This window comes from Phragmites australis, chromosome 24 (assembly GCF_958298935.1).
Source record: "Phragmites australis chromosome 24, lpPhrAust1.1, whole genome shotgun sequence".
NCBI lineage: Eukaryota > Viridiplantae > Streptophyta > Magnoliopsida > Poales > Poaceae > Phragmites > Phragmites australis.
In genome coordinates this window covers 14,569,699-14,594,404 of record NC_084944.1, presented here as the reverse complement: position 1 = coordinate 14,594,404, position 24,706 = coordinate 14,569,699, and the positions used below count along the sequence as shown (strand labels likewise).

At 43.0% G+C, this 24,706-nt stretch overlaps 1 protein-coding gene across 2 annotated transcripts; it reads left to right on the top strand.

The window, feature by feature from the left end:
• The first annotated feature begins 1,878 nt into the window (after positions 1 to 1,878).
• LOC133907446 (protein DETOXIFICATION 42) lies at positions 1,879 to 23,934 on the top strand. 2 transcript variants are annotated; one of them, XM_062349497.1, is made up of 13 exons: positions 1,880 to 2,169; positions 2,297 to 2,418; positions 19,485 to 19,691; positions 19,774 to 19,955; positions 20,404 to 20,539; positions 20,991 to 21,087; positions 21,191 to 21,291; positions 21,652 to 21,815; positions 22,076 to 22,147; positions 22,221 to 22,337; positions 22,532 to 22,628; positions 22,718 to 22,838; positions 23,528 to 23,934. In XM_062349497.1, exons 1-13 carry the CDS (start codon positions 2,066 to 2,068, stop codon positions 23,568 to 23,570), a joined length of 1,563 nt encoding a protein of 520 aa, XP_062205481.1. In that variant the 5' UTR covers positions 1,880 to 2,065; the 3' UTR covers positions 23,571 to 23,934. The 2 variants fall into 2 exon arrangements, with proteins under 2 accessions (XP_062205482.1, XP_062205481.1); XM_062349498.1 differs by lacking the exon at positions 22,221 to 22,337 and having other exon boundaries at positions 1,879 to 2,169.
• The last annotated feature ends 772 nt before the right edge of the window (positions 23,935 to 24,706 follow it).

The window sequence follows — 24,706 nt, the reverse complement described above, 5'->3', positions numbered from 1 at the left end:
TCTAACCTTTTCTTAACTTTAGCTCTCATGTCATGCCTTCCTACACTTGCGGAGTACGATATGTACTCACACTTGTTGTTTCCAATATTAAATATTGCTCAGTTAGAGAAGACTATATGGAGATCAAGTAAGCTGAAGACTAAAATGAAGATGGAGTGTCCTAGGTCACGTTGCCCCTAGTCGATTGTTTGTGGTGTGCCCTGAAGCTTTTGTTCGAGTTTTCTCTTGTTTTTCCGCTGTTGTTTAAAAACTCTGGTAATCTTTTCAATAAAGTTGTTTTTGTTCGATGTAAAATTGTATATCACTGATATGTCACTGCATGTATGATAAAACTGATCCTGCCATATATGTGAAATGCACCTGGTTATTGTTTTGAAAAACCGAGCGTGACACATGGTAACCAGACACGTGTATGATGGATATACCATCCTTGGAATATACTATATTTCTAATAATATTCTTAATTATTAATTATATATTCCTTATCAACGATGACTCAGGAGTTTTTCCTGAGAAATTATGGAGTAAACCTCTGTTTTTCATCTGAGTTAATGGAGATTTTGTCATGCTACTTCAGTCTATATGATGAGTCCTTCTTTGTCATATACTATGATTAGAATATGTTCTTAGTGAGATAGACATAAACGTAGTGTTTAGGTCTATTCTCAGCGTCATTATAGTGCATGTGTAGATGAGGACGGATTAGCCTGCCACGTTGCAGGTGATTCATGTGAAACTCAACGTTTGTAGTGTAATAGCCGGTTAGTTAAGGGACATGATAGCTCAATCATCTGATCCTTGTGTGCAAGTGAACCTTATGCCTGTGGTTAGATCGTTCTCAATCTTTGTTGCAATCTCCGTAGATCGTTCTCAATCTTTGTTGCAATCTTAGTCTCTTTTCGTGTGTTCATCCAACCTTAGTAAAAAAATCAAGGCTAAACAACAATCTTGTTAGTAGTAGAAGGATAGTAGCTAGATAGGTGATCCACTTGTTCTTCATGTGCGATAACCATAGAATAATCTAGGTAAAAGGCTACAATTGACCCATGCACTCGCGGTATTTATATTTTGCGAGTAGTTAGCGATACCCCTAGAATACTTAAGTCTTACGTTCTTAGAGACATTTTAGAAAAAATATTTTTTGTAGGCATTCTTGTAAATGTTGCATTGGATCTAATGACATTAAAGTTTAATGTTAGAATTTAACTTTAACAGTGGGGCTATAGGAAAGCAGCAGGTCTTACAAATGTTACAACTATAAGATCCTCAGCTTATCCTTCCCATCATTGTGACAGTAGTTAATGGTAAAATTCCAAACAAATTTCACAGGGACCCTACCCATTATTATCTGAAATCTGTCATTCCATCAAACGTCTGGGCACTAGCATCGTCCGGAAAAATACTGTTGAGACGCCTATGGTAGGTACCACATGGTCCTAATAACTCCAGAAAAGTCCTGCGGTTAAACTTAGAAGAACATGGAAAGATGAGGGCTTCCCCAGGAAAACTCTGCCTAATCTAAGGCTTAGGCTGTTTTATCATCATGAACGAGGTGAGTTTAGCAGGATTTTTCCGGAATCAGATCTAAACTCAAACACCTAGGAAACACATCCTCGAACCCAAGCATACCACTAACAGTTCTTTTGTACAAATGTTTTTTTGGTTACCGAGTTTTCCCAGGTGCCGGTGTGTGCTAGCTTGGAGAACACCGGTTCCGTGGCGTGCCGCGACCGCGAGTGAGCCACAGACTGTCGGACCCCCCAAGAATAGCTGCCGAACCGCGCAGGTCTCGCGCAGGCAGCCACGCACAAGCACAAAGCACAGCCCAACCAGTGAACCAGACCAACCCGTTTTTAACCCTTCGCGCCGACCAGTCCAGGAATACTGCCCCGCCCTGCCCCTGATTGCACAGGCGCCAACTGAGCCCGGTGCTAGCCCGGCCATCACGGGTTCCGATCATATGCCTTCCCCCGTGTCCTCCACCAACGTGCGGACCCATCAGGAATCCGTTCCCTTTCCGGTTCCTTCTCCAAAGGTTACCACCGTCGCATTCGACCTGTGATGCATGGGCGCCGTCTGCTTCCGCGGGGAGAGCCTCCTCGACCGCAGTGCCGACGCCATGGACGGGTGCGAGCACCGCCCTTTTAACGTTTTCTTCCGGGACGCGAGGTAAGTCATCGATCGATCCATCCAGAGGCGCACGCTAGCTTGTTCTTTTCTCTCTGTTTTTCTTCCTTGAGTTACTTTTCTCCTTTTGTTTCGTTCCCCTCGGCTGGTTGGTTGGTTCGTGCTGCAGGCTGGCGTTCCGATGGGACGAGCTCGGGCAGGAGATCATGGGGATCGCGCTGCCTGGCGCGCTCGCGCTCATGGCAGACCCCGTCGCCTCGCTCGTCGACACAGCCTTCATTGGCCACATAGGTTTGTTCTTTTCTTCTCTTCTTTTTAGTCCTTTTTTTATTTGCTGTCCGAGTTCTCTTGATGTCGAAGTCTCCCAAAAAAAGAAATAAAACAGAGGTTCAGATCGGAGACTTTCCAATCTACCCTCCTCTGCACCTGCTCGATCGTTGAATGTAAATTTAATGCGAGGGACTTAGCTTCTGTTTCCATGTTCCTATATGCTTATTAAAGGTCAAGCTTGTTCTTTTTTCTGTTTTTTTTAGGGGCATATTCTGCTCTCTAACATTTTAGAAAAGATCACTCGCAAAAAATATCATTTTAGAAAAATTTAGACCCACTAGCTTACGTATATGCAAAGTAATACATAGGAACAATATTCGCACCTCTCTAATTTTAAGAAGTTTACTGTACTATGTGAGAAATGTTAAATATCAATGTATTATTGCTTCCATACGTTTATATGATATTTCCTATTATTTGCTTGCACTTCGCGTTTTCTAGTTGCGTTTGACTCAGAAGGGCAAAAGGGGTCCAGCTTGCATCGCTCCGCCGATCTCTTACTCTCTCTCTCATGCCTGTCGCTTTGCCGTCGACCTCCCTCACTCTCGATCTTGTTTCTTTCGGAGGGTGGAGAAGTGGCTAGGGTTAAGGTTCTGGGCGACGACCGTTGGTTTTGTTATGGCCAATTTCACCAGAGTGTCATCGGATGAGATCGGACAGTCGTCATCGCTTTGTCACGGCTACAGGCGGGGAAACTCCAACGAGCCGAGTGGGTGCTGTTGGGCCACGCTCACTGCACTGGGCTGTCTCGGTGCTCATGGGCCGACATAGGGGAGGCAGGCCAAGCCACTGCACACGTTTGGGCCACACCCGCCTTGGGCCGATCAAGGCCAAGCCATTTTGTCTATTGGTTTTTGTTTTTATTCCATTGTTTTTTTTTTTGTCTTTTATTGCCTTTTATGTTTTAAGGAATGCTTTACCTGGTGATTATTGCCCAAATATTGATATATTATGCATTAAAATTTACAATTAATTCACTGATTAAATTGGAACCAAAGAGAAATTTTGGTTGGCGAATGTTAAGATTATTTTTATATTATGTAAGCCATGATTGTATTCTAACCAACATTATTTGTGATCATGCTCCATCTCATTAAATTTTGATTAAGTTCTTTTTCGTTTTCTGCGCAATGATGATACGAATTAAAGATATAGTTTTTGCATGTTATTAATCAAACAAACATAGGGTTATTTTCGTGTAAAATATTATTTTATTATATCTTCTAATCAGGCATTGTTTCATATTCAACTGTGAATGCTTTGAATGTTGCCGCCACAATTGACGACATCGAGAAGCATATAAGAAGCAATTTCCCCTGTTGGAAAGAGAAAATTTAGGTTGTCTTTGCAAATTTGGATCTGGATTATGCTTTGAGAGTTCGCGCTCCCACTCCTCCCATTGCTGGTGAGAAAAAGAAAACTTATGAGGCGAATACGAAAACGTGAGAGCAGTCCAACCGCATGTCATTAATAATAATGAAGAGCTCAATCTTTGCATAAGGGGAGCAATCGCTAAGTTCGATAATGCGAAACAATACTTGGCATCAATTAAGGAGCAATTCAAAGGCTTCTCTAAGGTTTATGTTAGTACTCTTATTCAGGTGCTCTTAACTATTGAGTATGATGGGTCTGGCAGCATCAGAGAGCATATTATGACGATGACTAATTTTGCTGAGAAGCTCAAGGGCGTGGACATAGAGATATCAGAACGATTTCTTGTCCATTTCATTATGATATCTCTACCTCCTGAGTTTACTCATTTTAATATTAACTATAACACTTAGAAGGAGAAGTACACCATAAGCCTCTTGATTGCCATCTGCGTCTAGGAGGAGGAGAGTGCATCATGTTAGAAGCCCTAGCAAGAGAAAATTCCAAGGGAATTGTAAATCTAAGAAAAAGTTGCATTTCTCCCATATGTCTGACAAGTCAAGAAACAAGGCGCTTGACAATGGGTAGTATAAAACTATCATATGTGAGTCCCATACATATCTAGATACCCTAGGGTTTCCTATATTCTCGGAGCATACGTCCGTGCCCAGAAAAGGAATCCCTAAAAATATAAAAACTGCCCGCAGGTACCAGGGTATCTCATAAACATGGAATTTTATCTCTAGGAATAACATAATCCTACTCGGAAAGGAATCTAGAGGCAACATGTCAAACCTCACGATCTACATCAACATCTCACTAAGACTAAATGCATGGAGCCCTCGACTAGGTTTAGATTCATCTAGGTTAGCTAAGACCCCAATGTAATATGTCTTGAAGATTAATACAAGACCATAAGATGTAGGACTATTATCTTTCAGGAGGCCTAAATTTGTATATATCACTGTGTTTTGGTGCACAGTTCAGCTAGAGGGAGTATCCCCTGCTTCATTCATGTATTCGTAAGATCGATGGTTCAAAAATCGTCGACAACTTGCATCGTCCGTGGGGATTATGACCATTGATGCTAAATCCTCATCATGCAACATGTCGTTGACTCCACCCATGTCTGCACTGAGTACCGGCTTTTCAGACAAGGGGTTCTATGACAAATTTACTCTCTCAACCATCAAGGACCCAATGGTTGATTGGGTGGATTTAGGCCATGACCTTGGTGGCCATGACTCTAGCGATGAGGTAAGTCATTTTATGGATCAGTCTTCCAGAGACTACAACATCAAGCTCGAATCACCTGGTGACTAAGACGATCGTGCAAGTGACGTTCACCACAAGTCAGGATCTTCCTCTGCAGATTCCAACAACATGTATTATTGAAGTACCTACCCGGAGGTCTCCTCCGATGGCAAGTATATGATGGATCTAGACTCCCCTCTATCAGAGATTATCCCCCAAGAAGTCTTCACCATCGGATACAGGGGTGCAGCTTCGTCCAATCATGATTATGATCCTGTAAATCTATGAAATCCTACTGATCTTACTATGGGTAATAACAATTAGCCTCCACCGATGACAACCACCCTGGCCCAATATTCCAAAGGGATCTTGGATCTCACCTTTTCCAATCACCAACAAGCAACCCGACATTTTAGATATGCAGTGGCTTAGAGAATCATACTTCTACAGGATGCCCTCTAATAGCCCCCCATTACAGATCTAACTACACCTGAAGGTAAGGGCTGGCTCAACTGGATGAATGATATGCTCAAGGAAGCTCTGCCTCAGGCCGAGAACTCTCATCAAGAAGCAGTCGCAAATAGTTTTAATCGAGGAAGTTCTGCACTGATCCTTCTCATGATGATTCAGATCTAGAGAGACGCAATCCCTGGAACAAGACAAGACAAGAAGATCAGGAACCATCCCATCAATGATCTACATGAAGTTATCGAGGAGAAAAGAAGCTCGAGGACCCCCAAGGAGTAGTCGACTTCTCCTCAATGACCTAACTGGTTGACTGGCTGGCTCGGTTCCGACTTGGGTCGATGGAGAACGGGACCACCAATCCTATTGAGTTTATCTAAATCTACACCATAGCTATGCAAGTGGATGGAGAGGATGAAATGGTTATGGCTAACTACTTCCCCACAACCCTTGAGGGGTCGGCCAGGACTTAGCTGACCAATGTACCACCAGGGATGATCTACTCCTTAGAACATCTTCCAAGGCACATATGTTTCAAGGCAAATTCCAAGGCATGTATATTTAACCCAGCAAGAAGAACGAGCTTTTCATGTTATGCATATGGAGAAGGAAACCTTGCGTGAGTTTGTTTGACGCTTCAGCAACACTCGAAACACCATCTCGAAGATAGACAACTATGACATCATCTAGACATTTACTCAAGGGGTCATGAGCTGATGATGCGTTGAGGAAGTCACCGTGAAAGAGCCCAAGACTATTAAATAACTCATGAAGATCATTGATAAGGTAACAGATGCCAAAGAGGTGCTCCTATTCGTCAAGGAAAGGGACCAGGACATTAAGTACCCCCAACCCAGACTAGATGACAACTCGGCGAAGAGCAAGCGCAAGAAGAACTCCAAAGGAGGTAAGGGTAAGAAAACTAAAACTGATGACGTTTTGGCATATCTTCCCAACAAGCATCCCGGTACATCTCAAGCAAGGGCCAAAGCTGGGCACTGGCAAACACTTTGGCAAGCCTTGATGCAACTTCCACCAGACCGATGACCACAACCTATAGCGATGTCGCATCTACCAAAAGTTGACCAAGGCTAAGGGGAAGAAGACCCAGGTCATAACCTAGAGTAGGGACTTCGACTCTAGAGATGATTACTCAGACACCATGCCCTACCAAGTGGGGAAAGGACCACTGACCATATGTTTGGTGGCTTTGCATCGTACGAGTCCAAGAGGCGGTACAAGACGATGGCCTGATAAGTTCTAGCAATTGTCCCCAAGAGTTGCAAGGCCATCAAGTTGTCAAACGTTGAAATCTCTTTCGGCCAACATGATTGACAAAGAACTTCGTATGGCCAGGCCAATTCCTAATAGTGGCCGAGTCTACGATCAACAAGTGCATGGTTACCCATGTTCTAATCGAAGGAGGAAGTTCTCTGAAAATGTTTTTTATGGGTGTACTCGATGCGATGTAGATCTCTTGATCTTCCATCAAGCTGGTTATTCAGGCCTTCCATGACATAGTATGCAAATCTTCGGCCTTGCCTATCGGCCAAATATCACTTCCCATCACCTTTGGGATGCCTGACAACTTGCAGAGAGAATTTTATTCTACGTGGTCGATTTTAACACGGCATACAATGACATTTTAGGACGACCAACCCCAGCTAAATTCATGGCTGACGCACACTATCCTTAACAATGTGTGAAGATTGTAGAGCCCGAGGAAGTCATCACCATACGGGGCTACCCCAAGGTAGGTCTCCACTGCGATAAGTGGAGCCTCAACATGGCGGCTTAGCACCAATACGATAAGGAGACCAAGAACTCAAGGCCCAAGGTGGCCGAGAAGCCTTCATCGGGACCACAACCAGAATGACCAAAGCAAACCTAACAAACTAGATCTAGTTCTAACATTGGTTCGGAACCAATGTAAGAGCAAAAATTGTCCCCAAAGTAGGAGGATCCTTGTGTATCGGCTAAATCTAATTGTACTGTGTCACATAGTTTAGCGATATAATGTGGTAGAGTCCTCAATAATTTATGGAATGACGATTAGCTTTGTAAGTTATATATATAAGTACTAAGAGTACATTTATATTAATAAAGGCCATATTGCCTGAAAAGTGGTGTAAATGCCTTTTTTGGCCTTATATATTGTCCCTTGCACCCTAATGCCTGACAATGAGGTAAGTCACTATCTGGGTACCTCTACCCACGCACACACCCGAGATGGCAAAAATATTTTCTATGACTAAAGGGAAGTATGAGTTTCTTTTACTTCTTTGCATTATTTGCTTCTTAATTTCTAGAGTGCTTGTCCCAAAAATTCTTTCCAGATGGACTGTCATGGGCTTAATAGGTACTTGGTATTGAAACTTCAAAATGGCGTATTGTGCATGCACCAATGTGAATTCCAACGAGAAGGGATGGAGTTCTAGGCCGTGACCTTGGGTTGTGAAAAGGTTCCTTATTGAATCCATGAGTGCCTAAAGGCTACGACACATTCAACTCAAGTCAGACCTAAGGCTGACCATAATAAGCACCCCGAATAGCAATTGATGTCTCCTGAACTAATTGAAGGGAGAAGCGAGTAAGACTACGCATGATAAGCTATAGAACAAATTTGGTACCTACCACCTATGGAACTACCATTTTAAATACATAACATTCAAGATAAATATCCTAGTTTTGAACAAGCTACCAAGTTCATATTACAGAATCCAACAGATAAAAGTCTCAAGGCAATGACACAAAGGTCACCGTGTTCACATGGCCCTTGGCCAGCCCATTTATCTCCTTCACCAGCCAGTTTGCCTCCTTGACATCTTCCCTAGGGAACTTCTCCTGAGGGATGTCGGTGTCGATCTCCCGGTAGTGCGCCTTTAGAATAGCTAGCAATCAGGTGACCGCCTCCTCCATGCCTTGTTAGGTTTGGCTCAAAACATGGTCGGTCACCATCAGCTGGAAACCTATAAAGGCCTCGACAAGCTTGGTCACTCTGTCGGCTAACCCGGCAACGTTGGCGTCCTTCACAGGCTACATTTGGATCCTGACTCCAATGATAGTGTCTTGGAACGTATCCAGGGCCGTAGCAAGCTACTGATAGACGAAGCCAATCCAGGCCCCCACCTAGGCTAGGGCGTCGTGGGACTCGAATATCTCTACATGGAAACAACATTGGGTTAAAAAAAAACAACCATGGTACGACCAAGAAACTGGGATGCTTACCCCTAGACTTGTTTTCGTGCTCAGAGTGCATTCCCCCTTCTCAGAGTGTTCCTTGGAGAGTTGGAGACCCATCTCATCCAGCCAGCAATCCTTCTTGGCAAGGTGTCACTCCTTCTCAACCTTGAGCCCGATAAGCTAGGCCCACACCTCCTAGACTTCTTTGCAAAGCTTGTGCATCTACAACATGCCCAACTACAAAGCCTCAGGTTAGCATATATGATTTTATTAACTACATGACTGTCTTACAGGGTATTACTTACTGCAAAAAGACGCCCAAGAAGTCTTTCGGGTCATGTCCGCCTTGAACTTGGGTCCCCTTGATGATGTCCCTCCAGGGAATGTCACCAGGAAAAACCATGGACAAGTGTCTCATCCACCTCGGGTAATGAGACTTCTGCTTCCCTACCTCCTTCAGCAAGAGTCGAGAGCTCGGTGGTCTCGTCCCCTGGCTGGGCTCGGAGGAGTTATCCTCTTGGGTCCGAAGTTATGGGGGCTCAAGGGTGAGCTCTGACACTCCAAGCAATGTACCCCCTTCAATAGTCTATGAGAAATAAGCTAAGGATCACATTTCTAAAATGCAAGGAATGTGGCAGTTAACCATACCTGGGTTTCTTCAAGTTTTGAGGCACCTTCAGTTTGGTTAGGTGGCTGACTGTCCTATTAGATGTCTTTTGAGGGTCATCCAACTCGACCACAACCTCTGGCTCAGATGAAGCCATACCAGCCAAAGTACTTGTGTCGATGACTAATTTTCCATGTTTTTTTCTAGCATGTACTTGTGTTAATCATTATCACAGCCACATGGGTCTTGAGAGAAGCCTAAAATCACATGAGGCATGGGTTGCAAGGTCGGAAGCACGGGGCTTGGAGTCGTGGTTAACAACACCATTGGATCACTGACCAGTGGGCCACTGCTTATTGGGTGCAAGTCTTCCTCTAGCACATCATTGCCGACAGAGGATGAGGCTGGTGATGCAGCTGCAGCACCTCAACATCCACTTGGGGCCGTGGCTCCCACAACTTCATCCTCATACTGAATGCATGTGTTCTTGGCTTCCAGGTCGGACCTCCCGCATCTTAGTTGCTTCATGATCTGTATTGACCACTACCCTGGATCAAAACTAATATGAAAGAAGAAAAGACGAAGGTTCATGAGCCTTACCGACAAGATCTTGTCCCATCCCTAGCCTCTATCTCTATGATGGGGATTGGGATGTTCTTGCAGTTGGCCTCAGGGGCTGTTGTGAAGAGGAATTTAGTTCTCTACTCCACTTCCTCAAGGGAGAGATCTGCAGATAAGAATAGCTTGTGAGAAATAAGCCCTTCAGGCCCTCGATAATTACTCGGGATAAGTGGGTACATGTCTCACCTTCTCAGGCTGGGTCCTCTCCAATAGTGAACTCCTAAGAACCTGAAACCCTCGATTCCAGAAGACTTAGGCCGTACCTGATGAAATCTCCTATGATGTCCCACGTTGTCTGTCCCTGCTCCTTTAGATCTTGGATCATGGCGACGAGGGTCCGAATGAAGGTGATGGTCTTCGATGCTTCCATCCACACCGGCCTTACGAGTGGTACGAGTCCTCGATACATAGGTTCAGGTGGGGGTGGCTGGTAGAAGAACCACCTCTTGTGCCACCCCAACTAGGAGCTCTTGATGGAGAAGTCAATGTACTCCGCTGACTTCCCCTCGTGAAGGCGGAGTCCGGCACAACTGTCGACCCTACCCAAGAACTTCTTTAAGATGTAGAAGTACCAGAAACGGTTAGCAGAGGGGCGCACACCCAGGTAGGCCTCACACAAATGTGTGAAGACGCTGAGCATGATGATGCAGTTTGGATTGAGGTCGATAAGCTCAATGCCATAAAAGCAAAGCATGTAGAGGAAAAAGCTAGAATGGGGGAAACGGAAGCCACAACGGAAGAAAATGATGAACACAATAGCCCAAGCTGTGTCTGAGCTAGAGATCTCTTGACCCTATGCTGGCATGCAGGCGATCAAGGCACGTGGAGAGCTGACCTCATCGTGCTATAGCTGAGCCAAAACCTCCTCTGATACATCTGACAACGACTGTGGAGGAATCACAGACTTGGTGGTAGAGACAGTGGAACTCTCCAGCTTATCCACTTTCTTGTGGCCCATCATGCCCGGAAGGTGGGGGAAGCATGGTTAGGGTTCTGGTAGCGGTTGTAGGCACAAAGCAAGAGGCAAAGTAGAAGATGACTCGAGGAAGATGATGATGGTGGAAGTAAACATCGCAAAAGCCGCCTTAGTTTCCCTTATATACAAGGACAAAGAGGTGTTGACAGTTCTCCGACTAGTGCGGTAATAGTTCCAATTATAACTTGGGGCTATGGTTTCCAATGACAATGTCTCATCGCATTTAATGCTCATATTCTCTTTCAATGCACATAGGAGAAGTTAGAATAGAACCCCAAGGAAACTGGCACACTACCCCGTCGGACACGCACAGCTTCCAAACGTCATCATGATCTGCACCAGGGAAAGATTATTTTCACCACTACATAAAATTTCCACTGTGACGGTTCAAATTTGAAACCCAGTCAGCGAAGAGACTTTTCTCCCCATCCATTCAAAAAGTTAGACGACTCAAAATTCCTACTCGGATGGAATACTTACTCAGGGGCTCACATGAATACCCGAAGGTATTCAAAATTCCGTCTAGATGACCCAAGGACTCCTATATACCTCGCTAGACGTACAATCCTATCTTGTAACCTGAGCTGCTAATCAGAGATGCAGTCTATCAAAATATTTCTCTTTGTTGGACTAAGTTCTTTATCCGTCGAAGCCTCGTTTCATGTACTAATGGGGGACTTGAATATGGGTAGTATAAAACTATCGTATGTGAGTATCTCATACATTTCTAAATCCCCTAGGGTTTTTGACGATGAATAATGGATAGTTACTATATCCAGATACCAAAGGGTTTCTCGTAATTCTTTAGGCATATCTTTATCTCATGGAAGGGGATCCCAGGAAGTAAGAAAAGTACCCACAGGAACCCGAGGTGTCCCGTAACCAGGAAGGTCTATCTTCAAGAATAGGAAGGAAGAGTTCAGAGGATGTATGACAGCCCCATATATATAAGAAGCCTAGGGGCCCTATGGAGAACAAGCTAGAATGAGTCATCACAAGCGATACGAGTTCCACAAGGAAACATAAGACAATAAGGAAGTCATCAACTAGGTTTGGATCCATCTAGCCTAGCTACACTCCATGGTAACCGTCTCATATCAATACAAGACAAATACGATGTAGGGTATTATCCTCAAGGAGGCATGAACCTGTCTAAAAAACCCCTGTGTGTTTCCCTTGTGAATCATCTATTCAAAGCATCCCCCTATTCTTCAACAAGTTTGTTAGATCGACAATTTAACAATCGCCGATAGCTGGCACTGTCCGTGGGATCATGAGAAAAGGCATTGAAGAATCTACACACGACATGTTGTCGACATTGATTAAAGCTTCGCCGAAAGCTAGTTTTTTAGATGAAGGGTTCTATGACAACTTTACCTCGCTTCCCAATGAACTGGTGATCAATTGGGTAGATTTTGACCATGTACTTTCTGGTGATGATTCAAGCGATGACGTAAGTCGATTTGACGATCAATGCATCAAAGATTACAATATTGAGTTCGAACCACTCGGTTTCCTAGATAATTGTGAATGTCTAATTGATAGCATGTTGAGATCAATCCTTGCAACATCTGACAACATGGATTGTCAAGATACCAATCCGCGGCAATTTGATGAAGCATCCATGATGGATCTACACACCTCCTCTAGCAAAGGTTACCCCCAAGAAGTTTTTTCTATTGGGGACAGGGATGATGATCTGGATCATGTGACGACTCTATAAACATTCGGGGTCCTCCGGCCTAAACGGCCAGCAATGGTCAGCTGTATGCGGATATAACGCCTCCGGCGGGGCTCATACAGTCTTCTGATCATAAACAGGGGGCTAACCTTTTTAAATCCGCAACTGCAAAGAGGATCCTCCTACAAGAGGCCCTTATGCGCTCTCTAACTATAGATCTGGCTATTCTAGCTGGTAAGGATTTGGTGAACTCGACAGCCAACTTGGAAAAAGAGATCATGCTCCAGGCTGAGAACTCTCATGTGGCCCTAGCTAGAAATAGTACTAACCGGGGCAGGCCAGCCAATCCTCCATCACGAGATGTATCAGACCCGGAGAGAGATAACCCTAGGAATAGAATTTCCCGTGATGACAATTGGGCCAACAATCTTTGTCGTACCTCACTAGTCAAAGGTCATCCAGTCAATGACTTGCGTGAGGTCATCGACAACTAGCGAAGATGCTCCGGGGCTTCTGTAGAAGCTTCTTCGACCCCTCCCCCCCATCGATCTAATTGAGAAACATCTAGACATTGATCAAATCAAGAGCAATCTCAGATTATCGTGGAAAAGACTCCCAGGGGCACTGGAAAAAAGCAAGGCGCCATCAACAGATGACTGGACTTCTCCCCAGATCTATGGAACGTAAGCTAGCCGGTAAGGTTCCGCCCCAAGACAATCGAGAAATACAATGGAAGCACAAATCCAGTTGAGTTTCTCTAGATCTTTACCATGACCATCCAAGTAGCCGGTGGGAACAAGAAGGTAATGCAGATTTTACAATGTGTGTGGATACTAAGAAATCCAGATCAGGTTATATCTTCACCCTCATTGGAGGAGCTATCTCGTGGAAAAGGTCCAAGCAAACCTTTACCCTCATTGGAGGAGCTATCAATGATGCAAGTTAAGTTTCTAGCATGTTACCAGGCAGGCAGTATTTCACTTTATCTCAGGATGAAGAGTGGTAGACAATATTTCTAAACCACTTACCATATACTGTGAAAATCAACCCGCATTTTTCTATAAGAGTAATAGCAAGTCAAGTGGTGCTGCCAAACACATTGACATTATCATGTTGTGAAAGATTGAATCCAAGATCAAACACTACTACAGAACTAGTCATAAGTGTCGCCTCATCAGTGTCGGTTCAGTTAAAATCGACAGTGATAAGGTATCAATACCGGTTGGTAGTAAAACCAAATATCAACCCATCCATTTAGATAAAAACTGGCACTATAGTATCAGTGTTGGTTTCTAATAAAAACCGGCACTAATACTACGATCGGACCCAAAAAATTTATGCAATAGAATTTTGGCTCGCGATCTGGCGTCTGCTTGGCTCAGTCCACCTAATCCTCTCGCTCTATCGCATCCTCACTCCTTATTCTCTCGCTCTCTCACCATCAGTCTCTCCTCTTCCTCTCTCCTCGCCTCATGGACCACTCTGCTGCCAGCGACCGACAGAGCATGCAGGTGGCCGTCCTCGTGCTCCAAAAGGCGGTCTTGCCACCTGGGGCACCAGTGAAGGAGCCAGCGGCAATGCTGAAGCCCAGGTGGTGTGCGGCCGAGTGGGCGCATTGGCGGTGGATCCAAGTGCGGTGGTGGTGGCCGAGCTGGCGAGGTGGCGGCCGATGGATCCAAGTGCGGTGGTGGTGGATGCAAGTGCGGTGGTGGCCGATGGATCCAAGTGCGGTGGCAGCAGAGGGATCCAAGTGCGGTGGCGGTGGGATCCAGGCGTGATGGAGGCAGCCGAGCTGGCACGGTGGAAGTCAAGGGATCCAGGCGTGTTGCACGTGCGCTGGCCTAGGGATCCAGGCACGATGCCCGAGCGGCGGCGGGATCCAACGTTGTACTATGGCGGCGACCTTCAAGCCGCCATGTTATCTTGATTTGCAGGAGTGCCCGACGGTTCCTGGCGACAGGAGTGGCGACGCAAGCGGCATCCGAATTCCAAGACGGCTCGGATGCCCCTCCCACCACCTCCAATTCTCTTTTTTTATTCTCTGAAAATAGCAATTGTGTCGGTGATGAACCGACACTAATAGTAGCCAATTATCAGTGTTGAGTAAGGAGAGCCGGTTGAAAAACTGGCACTGAAGCCATTTTCAACTAGCACTCATATATCGTATTGTGGTAGTGAAACAATTAGCATCAAGCATATAAACACTAAGTCAATTCTTACGAATCCAGTTACTAAAGGCTTACCACCCAATATCTTTTGTGATCATGTTGCCAGTGTGTGTTTATTGGAAAGCCTGTGATTCTGGATAAGAGGACCATAAAGCAAACAAACTCCCATTAAATATAAAGAATATCCATTTCAAGATGGAATGGTGCACTATAAGTATTTTATTGGCCGTTGTGACACACTACCTTGATGTGCTTGTTGAGAATGAGCTTATGATGTCAACCTTATGATCAAGGGGGAGAATGTTGGTATTGATCTCGTTTTCCCAAATGAAAGGGGGCATGGCCCTCACCTACTCTTTGGTTACCGCCCTGTTCCATGCAATACCATATATAAACGGGGACACTAGGGACTTGCGAGTTAAGTCCATCTCAAGAGGCCAACGTCATCCTGATATACCTAACCCTACGCTGATCCTAAGGGCGCTGCAGTGGAGCGAAGGCTACCGGCATCAATGTCCACACGATAGCGCCAACACCGTCTTCACTGTCACCATTGCACCAATACCATCTACAAACCCGACACCGGCAATGATCTTCACAAACCCGTTCATCGCTACTCTACTGCAAGTCACCGTCAGGCCCTAATGGTCTTTACTCAATCAGGTATGTGACATCACGCTTCCGCAATTAGGGTGTTTAGATGCTAGGGCTGTTAGCTTTGATGTTTCGATCAATGATAAGTACTACAAACACCGACATCCTTGCTCGTGCAAGCGAGGCCACCACCGTGCGCAGACGCGAGGCCGCCGATGCTGTGCACGCAAGGCTGCTACACACACGAAGCATGTCATGAATGCACTCATCCTCCATGAAGTCACTGTTGTTGCCAACCTTCATCTAGGCCCTTGCCGTTCAAACATTAAGGCTGACTCTGATCCCTTTTGTTCTAGATCTGTCTCCCCCAACTACAAGAAGTGTCGTGGCATCTTCCTCCTCATCCTTAGCAAGTACTCTCTCTTGGAACATGTGCTCTCTGACAATGATGATCGATTTCGAATCTGTCGATTAGGCTCAGATTATGGCCTCGATTGTTTTAATTTGCAAATTGTGGATTGTGATCACAATCTATAAGCTAGAACAAACATGCAGATTGTGCAATCCAGCTTTTATAATCCAGCCTCTAGATTGTAACAATCCAGCAATATACCTTTCACCAACATGCAGATTATAAAATCCAGCTTTTACAATCTAGCTTCTTACAATATATAATCTACGAACTGCTTTTCACAATCTACAACTAAAACAAATAGACCATATGTCATACTTTCAAGGCTCTATGGCAACATCCCCGTCGAACTCGTTGAGATGGTGATGGCACCTAACACCACCGCACTCCCGTTTGGCTCAGCCTAGAGCAGCAATTTATCGGCAACAACGAAACCCGCACATTGTATTTGGATGCAAGGTTTGACAACTTTATCAAGCGATCTTCACGTCTCCGATTATTGTCGCAAGTTGAGCTATGCCCTTGGTGACCTGGCAAATCCGTGCACGAAGGCACTCTCATTCTCTCCGTCTTGCATGGTATGAACGATACATGACAGCTCTCCTTAAGCGACAGTGGCCATTCCTTTGTTCCTCGAGGTCCGTTTTGACCTTCTCCTTGAGGAATTGACAATGGCATCCTAGCCTTCGACGCTCTCCACTGCCCTGATTACCACCACCCCCGCTGGAACCTGCGGCTCGGGTGGTCAGTCCACTGGGGGCAGGGTGGTGCCTTGGGTGGTCGTGCCATAGATGCACCACAAGGACCCTCTTCTAGCAGGCCGTGGGCTCTAGTCTTGTCGTCACCATCAATAGTGGTGGCAGCTGGAAGAACTCCAACACCAGCAGTAACAGTGGCACCCTAGCTGGCTATCATTCTACAATCCATGGACGGGCACTATCAAGATGTGGCCAGGAGCGCAGGATTGAACCCAGCACCCGGCATACTTTGCAGCCAGCCGCAGCACCCGTGGGCGCTAGGTGTGCAACAGCAACAGTGGCATCTTGCCAACGTGCCTCCATAGTAGGTGCTGATTGCAGCCCTCTTCCCAGGGGCTGACCCACTAATGTTGCAGCCCTTTTACCGAAAGCGGGGCCCAGCTCCTCAGATGGCACCGGGCCCTCCTTCATGGACTCCTGCAGTCCTGTTTCATCGGTCCGCGCCTACGGACCTCGTTGTAGACCGGCATCCTAGTGGGTCTCTTGACTCCGCATGTCCCGACCTCCTCGTGACCGATTCGGCCAGTGCTATATATAGGTAACCTATGTTACCAATTCAATCGATCCAAAATTGACTAATCTCCGCTATTAGAATCAGTCCCACATGGGGATAATTGCTCAGTTGCGGGAGTGAGTCTAATAGCGGGGGGTATTCGCTTTTTGTAACCCTGAGGAAGTGGCAATCGTTCATTTGCCACCCTATCCCATATGCATAGACTCAGGGTGTCCCACATGTTATCCTCAGCAGCAATTGCCACTTCTTTAGAGTGGTAACTAAGCAATTATCCCCATGGCTTGGGTACCTTGAAAGGGTATTTTCTGCAATGAGTTTAGTCAAGAGTAAGTTGAGAAATAGGATGGGTGATAGTCTTTTGGATGATTGTCTAGTCACGTTCATTGAATGAGATATTTTCTTCAAAGTGAATGAAGATGATATAATTGAGACTTTCATGACCATTAGAATGCGTAAGACCAACAAGAATTAGTATTATAATCTTCTTTGAACTATTGTATGTGTGTAAGCTTTTTAACGCAAATTTTAGACTTGTATGTTAGTAAAATTTTAGACTTATATTGTGCTTTTGGTAAAATTCTATACTTATATGTTGGCACGTTATATTTGTGGTATTAAAAAAAATTATGTTAAGTTGAACCACCCTTGCTCAAAATTCTAGATACGCCACTGCTTGGGCGTGACTAATGGATAGCATTTTGCTTTTTTGTCAGCTTGGATTGACGCGAAAATGAAATATGCGGACTAATGGATAGCATTTTGCTTTTTTGTCAGCAGAAACTGAGCCGTGCTAGTTACCAGCTGACATATTCCTTTCCATTTCCAGTAGTTAAATGAAATCTTAAATGCAGAGTCTTCCTTCCGAAAGATATTATATATAGTGCATTAAATCAAAGGGGAAGTATGTAACTATGTGTGTTGTGGGTGTGCTTTGCTGCAAAGACTATAGGGATATCGAACCTGGGAGCATGGGTGGCTCTAGCGTGTAGGTGCCATGGTCGGCAATAAGAGAGAAGGGTGGCAGGGTTAGAAGCGAGAAACTAGAGGGGTTGGCATATAGTAATTGGAAAAGAGTATATCGATTTATTTCTTTTTATAGTTCGATCTACCACATATCTGACCATATACACCCTGGAGAACTTGGACTGTCTTAATTTTCTTAACTCAAACTCAAGTTACCGTAATTGGACTTCTAACTCAACTTGATTTAATTGGAATCCTATTTTCTAATCTAACCAGCTACATCTCGTAACCGTCTTGGACTCCCTTTGTTACAACTCCTCTTGTACCAAAGAGAGTCCACAACAATATCGTGATTCCCTTGAGATGTCTAGATAAGAAGCTTCATTGCCAGATACATAATGCGCATAGAGTGTATGCAGAAATCATATGAGCATGGTGCTTATTTGAAGAAAGCGAGTATTTGACGTAAAATCAGAAATTAGTCAAACTTAATGCTGAGGCTTTGTAAACAGTAGATAATTGTGACACCACAGTTTTAAGGTCCAACAAGTTTTTGAATCATATTAACTTATTCAATGTTGAAAAGGTAGTGATTTAGTAGTATGCAGAAATTACTCTTGTATTAATCCATGTGGTATGGAAGTGGGATCAGTTACTGAAATTGCTATTTTCTGATCCAATAAAATTCAAATAGTACTACAATAGGCTTTGATTTACATGTAGTTGCTATGGAGTTATGTTTAGGCCCTCTGTAGCTGAATTACCTTCTTGTGACAGACAAAGGTTCCCACATAATATTTTACCTTCTCAGAACGCATGGTGCATGTAGCTGAAGAAGGATCCCTCAAACCATCAAGTAATAATGTGTCCTGAAGAAGGAGATAGTAACTTGCAACTAGAATCTTCATTTTCTACATGTAAACAAACTATCTATAGTTTGGAATATGATACTGAGTGTTGACACTTGACACTAGCTTGTTATAGTAATCTTTCTATAAAAGTTTTTGCTCAAATTGAATTCCGATAATAATATCTTGGCAGTGATATGTTATTGAGGCACTTGTGTTCAAAATTACACTGCTCGCTTGCTTAAGAATACTTATGATTGGTCTTGTAATGCATGTGTGCAACTGGAACAGGAAAGAAATAGTTACCAAATTTTAGTCTTTTCATGAAAGTCGTATCATATTTGTTGTAGATTTTGTTCGCAAATCCGTCTTCTTCAGTGTGTGAGAATTAACTAATAGGTTGTGGAAAAGCTTTCAGCTCAAGCTGAAACAGATTATCAGTGAAATTAACAATGCTGTCTGTTACATTTAATGTGCGTTTTCCTTTTGACTTTTGCTTATATTGTGGTATGGATTTGTGTTGCTACTATAATTACACAGATTTGTTTACTTATCTATACTTGTATTGTATAAAGGTAATTTGATTGCTATGATATCTTTTGTGATAAACAGGTCCAGTAGAACTTGCAGCTGTAGGGGTATCAATTGCAGTGTTTAATCAAGTGTCGAGAATTGCAATATTCCCCCTTGTCAGTGTCACAACATCATTTGTTGCAGAGGAGGATGCTACATCTGTTGGCAGAGAAAAAGTTGAAATCAATGGAGAAAATGAACACAATGTTTCCGACAGTGAAATGGTGGAATTGATTTCTCCCAAAGGTAATATTCTAATAAAAGTCGCAAGCACTTCAGACTTCAGATATACATATTAAATATTTAATACTTTAAAACATACTACCAGAGACCAGTGCATCTGCCATCAAGTCATCTTTTGAAACTTACTCCTCTGAGGTTGAGCAAAAGAGGAAAAATATTCCATCAGTTTCTACAGCGTTAGTACTTGGTGGGGTGCTCGGCCTACTTGAAACTCTACTGCTCGTTTTCTGCGCAAGACCTATCTTAGGCTACATGGGTGTAAAGCCGGTAACTGTTCTTTATGCCTTTTCTCTATTGATGATATTATCTTACTCTGTTTCAACATAAATATAAGTGATGACATCATGGTTTATTCCCCTATATTTCTGATATTGTATTAACAAACGACCTTTATCAAAATTTATGGACCGAGGGCACATCTATTAGTGATTTTACTTCTCAACAGCAAGATATATACATACCTTAATGGAACTGAATACATCTGCACTATCTTTTAGGTTATTAATTTATTATAGTTGTTTTGGAAAGTACTTGTTTGTGTAGTTTGGTTGTGTACGAAACTTTTGCAGTAGACCATTCTCATAATATCTGTTGTATCTTCAATGACTGGGTAGATTTTGGAACACCTATGGGAAAATCTGTTCATGAATTATTATTATTTTTTGTTTTCCTTTCTACTGAATACCTTTCGAATTGAAATACTATTTTTCAATAGGACTCTGCAATGTTGAAGCCTGCATTACAGTACTTGGTACTCAGATCTCTTGGTGCTCCTGCTGTTCTCTTATCTCTGGCAATGCAAGGGGTCTTTCGTGGACTTAAGGATACAAAGACGCCTCTATATGCAACTGGTATAATAGTATTTCGTTCCGTAGATAGTAGATACTAAGGGAGCAGTGTCTAAGTGAATCCAAATTTATATTAACTATTGTTTAGCAGTCCCTTGCGTTTCTCTGAATCTTCTTGACATGTTATTTTCATGTTCATATTTAAAACACAGGCATTTTGGTCATTTTTTCTCGTCATGTAAGGTCGTTGTGTTGGGTCGTAGTGTAAAGTCGATGTACTTGCCTATTTTGGCCTTTCTCCTCTCTTAATAAAATAATGCACATATCTTTTGCGTATTTGAGAAAAAAACACAGGCAACTTGATGATAACACTTTTTTTGCAAACTAATTTGAATACAATATTTGGCAGTAAAACAGTTTTGGTCGCTTGGAGGGGATAAGTTATGCAATGTTTATGATTTTTGGCAATATTTCCTGGAACAATTTCTGATGTTCAAAGTTTTATGATGACCAGTGGCCGGAGATGCAACCAATATAGTTTTGGACCCAATATTTATGTTTGTGTTCCAGTATGGTGTCAGGGGTGCAGCCATTGCTCATGTTATATCACAGTATGTAATGCTATTGTTTCTCTGATGCATGTTGGAAGGAACACTCTATCCAAAATTCGTGTGTTCTATCTTTTGTGATAGTGTATGGTGGAACATTCTGCAGATACTTCATTGCAGCTATACTTTTATGGAGATTAAGGCTACATGTTGATTTGTTGCCAGCCGACATGAAACATCTTCAGTTTGGTCGGTTCCTCAAGAAGGGTAATTTATTTTCCAATGTACTTAGACTCCAATAAATATACATTGCTGCTCCTTTATCTGTAGATGATTGCACCATTCCCACAGTTAATATACCGATCACTGAGCTGCTCATCGCTAGTATACTGAAGATTGGTCGTGTTACGTTGAAGATTATTAGTGTACCATTTACCATAACCATTTTAGAGTACATATTTTCTTTACAAATCCATCTCTCTTTGTTTAGATTTAACCTATTATCTCACTATTCCCCATTTTTTCTGAACCATTTAATTTCATTCTGTGGAAGGGCCTCATGCTAGGTTCAGTTGTTATACTTGAACTTCTTTTTTAATACTAAGCTCTTTTCTTTTCACACTTTAGGTTTTCTACTACTAGCAAGAGTTATTGCTGCAACATGTTGTGTAACACTATGTGCATCAATGGCTGCACGATTAGGCGCAACTCCAATGGCTGCATTCCAGATCTGCCTGCAGATCTGGTTGGCTTCTTCGCTTCTTGCTGATGGATTGGCTTTTGCTGGCCAGGTTTGGGAACCATTCTTCTCTTTTTCGACTGGTGACCAGTTAGCCTTCTTTTTTGGTTTATGAGATTTCAATTAATCACTGAGGTTTTTGGATGCTCTGACCATGAGAAAATGACGAAAAAGTGGTCAATATTTAAAATATATTAGCATCTTTTCTGTGTTAGGAACTTAATTAGGATATTACCTATTTGATGAGTTGAATGATGCAACATGCATCTCTTTTTGGTTTACTTCTTGTCAATCCGGATCATATTTTGACAGGCTATACTTGCAAGTGCATTTGCACGCAAGGATTATTCGAAAACCACTGCCACAGCTTCTCGTGTGTTGCAGGTACGCTAATTTTTCTGGGTTATTATTTTGAGACCCTTTTCATCGCCTTAGTGGAGCAACTGTTACGTTGCAGCTGGCGTTGGTCTTGGGACTTCTCCTGAGCATACTTCTTGGCTTTGGCCTCCGCATAGGATCTAGGTTATTTACGGATGACCAGGGTGTACTGAATCATATCTACATAGCAATACCGGTATGGGTTTCATTATGTTAAATGCCAAGGGCAGGACAGTTTTGAGTCTTGAAGTATTATAGTTAGGATTCATGATTTTCTTGAAGTTGATAGCTTGAAAAAATATTTGCTAGTATTTGCCTATTGACAAGATTTTGAAATGAGCATTCCTTAAATTTCTATAACTAAACAGTATTTCGTTTTTATCTACCCAGTTTGTCTGCATAACTCAACCAATCAATGCTTTGGCTTTTGTTTTTGATGGTATCAATTATGGAGCATCAGATTTTGGATACGCGGCTTATTCAATGGGAAGTCAATAACCTTCTATTCTTCTAGCAGTCCTCTATTTTTTTAAAATCTCTTTCCTTACAAATTTTATTGAACTCTGCATCCTCAGGTCCTTGTTGCTATTGTCAGTATTATTTGCATAGTCACTCTTGCAAGTTCTAAAGGTTTTATCGGAATTTGGATAGCTTTGGCGATCTACATGAGCCTCCGAATGTTTGCCGGATTTTGGAGGTAAATCAATCAGGCAATATTCCTTTTGTTAGCCTCTTGTTTCTTTTATGAATTTTTGAACTATCAAAATCTTGACTAGTTCTCACAAAAAAACTGCATATCACTTAGATAACTTGTGCAGTACATTAATCTAGCTGAAGAGAGTGGAATCGTGAGCAGAAATGCTCCACGGAAATAGGAGTTCTGCTTCATATTAAAACAGAATCGATAAGATCACCTCCCTAGTACCTAAATGTTGGCAATACATTAATCTGGCTACAGAGAGTGGAATTGTGAGCGGAAATGGTAGACGGAACCGGACGTTCTTCCTCATTTTAAACATAATTGATAAGATCACCCCACCACCACCACCCAAAAAAAGTCTGTAAACTAGATTAAATTTTATCAAAGAACTAGTAATTAAATATGTAAAACTAAAGACAATGCAAGTAGGTGGTGTACCACAGGTGGTGATTATGTTGTTATCGCCACAACGAAGCTTATGCTTTCTAGGAACACGTGCAGTACACGAACAGTGCTAGATATGTACACGATGAGAAGAAGCACAAAGTGTATTTTGGTCAGTTTCTAAGATGCACTCGTTGAAACATAATCATATTTCCTCCTTATTTTTTGAAGCAACATGTTTGTTCCCCAAAAACCTTGTTCTTGAGCCTCGTGTTACACCTGTTCTTTGCTCTTTTTTCCAGGATAGGGACTGCAAGAGGACCATGGGCTTTTCTTCGTGGATGAACATCTATGCTATCGCATGCTAACTAACAGTTTACAGCACCATAATCCTACTTCGCATAGGGTTGGTTATATAGGCTTGTAGCGAGCCCCTGTTGCACGTTTGGTGCAATAAGGGACATTAATTCTTGTACACATTGATTCTTCAAAATCCATGCTGTGCAAGTGATTCAACTTTATACTAGGCAGTTATGCGGGGCAACAATCCATTAATCACTCATGAGGGCATTGCACTGTTCAAATATTTATTGGATTATCTGTGATATAGTGAAAAGGTCCAATACTATAAAAGTATGTTAGGTCAGGTACTTGTAATCTCAAGGGATTGTCGCAAATCAATAAATGATCTTTCTTCATGCAAAAATAATGCATGTTTTCTTTAGCTTCTATATTCAATTTCTAGGGTCAAAAGATAAAAACTAAAACAAACACCACCATTTCCATGTCATGTTTTTGGAAAGCCACCAGCACTCTTGTACTATAAGCTAGAAGCATGTGTTGACCAACCTCTTTGGCTTTAGCGGGCAGCACTTTTGCCAATGCCACTAAAGTTATCTAGAAATTAACCACTAATGCCATCACATAAATAGTGCTCAACATATCTATTCCCCACCCATCCGTATGCATTCATCCTATCACCCCTCTCACCAGCCAGCACCAGCCCAGGGCATCTTTTGGCCATCCTCATTGTCTCAACTTTGCCGGTCCATCCACGTCCACCTCAGACTCGTCAGCATTGGATCCCCTGCACCACCCCTCCTAGCCTGGCGCGCTAGCTCCATCAAGTGCTTCGCCTGGCGTGCTAGCTCCATCAAGTGCTTCCTCGAGGCGATGGAACCGCTACGGTGGCAAACTAAGTGAGAACCGTGGAGCTGACCTCGGGACCATCTTCCTTCATCCGCATCGTCCACTTCCGCTTCCTTCATGTGTTCTTGGCTCTTTATGTGTACTGGTTAGATCACAATTTAGTCTGGTTCATGTATTCTTCAAAGTCAATTTGTTTGTGTAATGTCCACACAAAAAAAATTATTCATGTACATCTCTTTCTGTCAATTTTTAGTATACATAAAATAATATATTATTAGTATTAAGTGATTCAGTAATACTCCAACCTACTGATAATAGAGTTGGAGCATATG

Excerpts from the sequence above, each read along its gene's own strand:
- LOC133907446 (XM_062349497.1), top strand. The coding sequence starts at position 2,066 with ATGGGCGCCGTCTGCTTCCGCGGGGAGAGCCTCCTCGACCGCAGTGCC. Across the intron at positions 2,170-2,296 it reads GTTTTCTTCCGGGACGCGAG|GCTGGCGTTCCGATGGGACG; the intron begins GTAAGTCATCGA and ends TTCGTGCTGCAG. Across the intron at positions 22,629-22,717 it reads ATACGCGGCTTATTCAATGG|TCCTTGTTGCTATTGTCAGT; the intron begins GAAGTCAATAAC and ends TGCATCCTCAGG.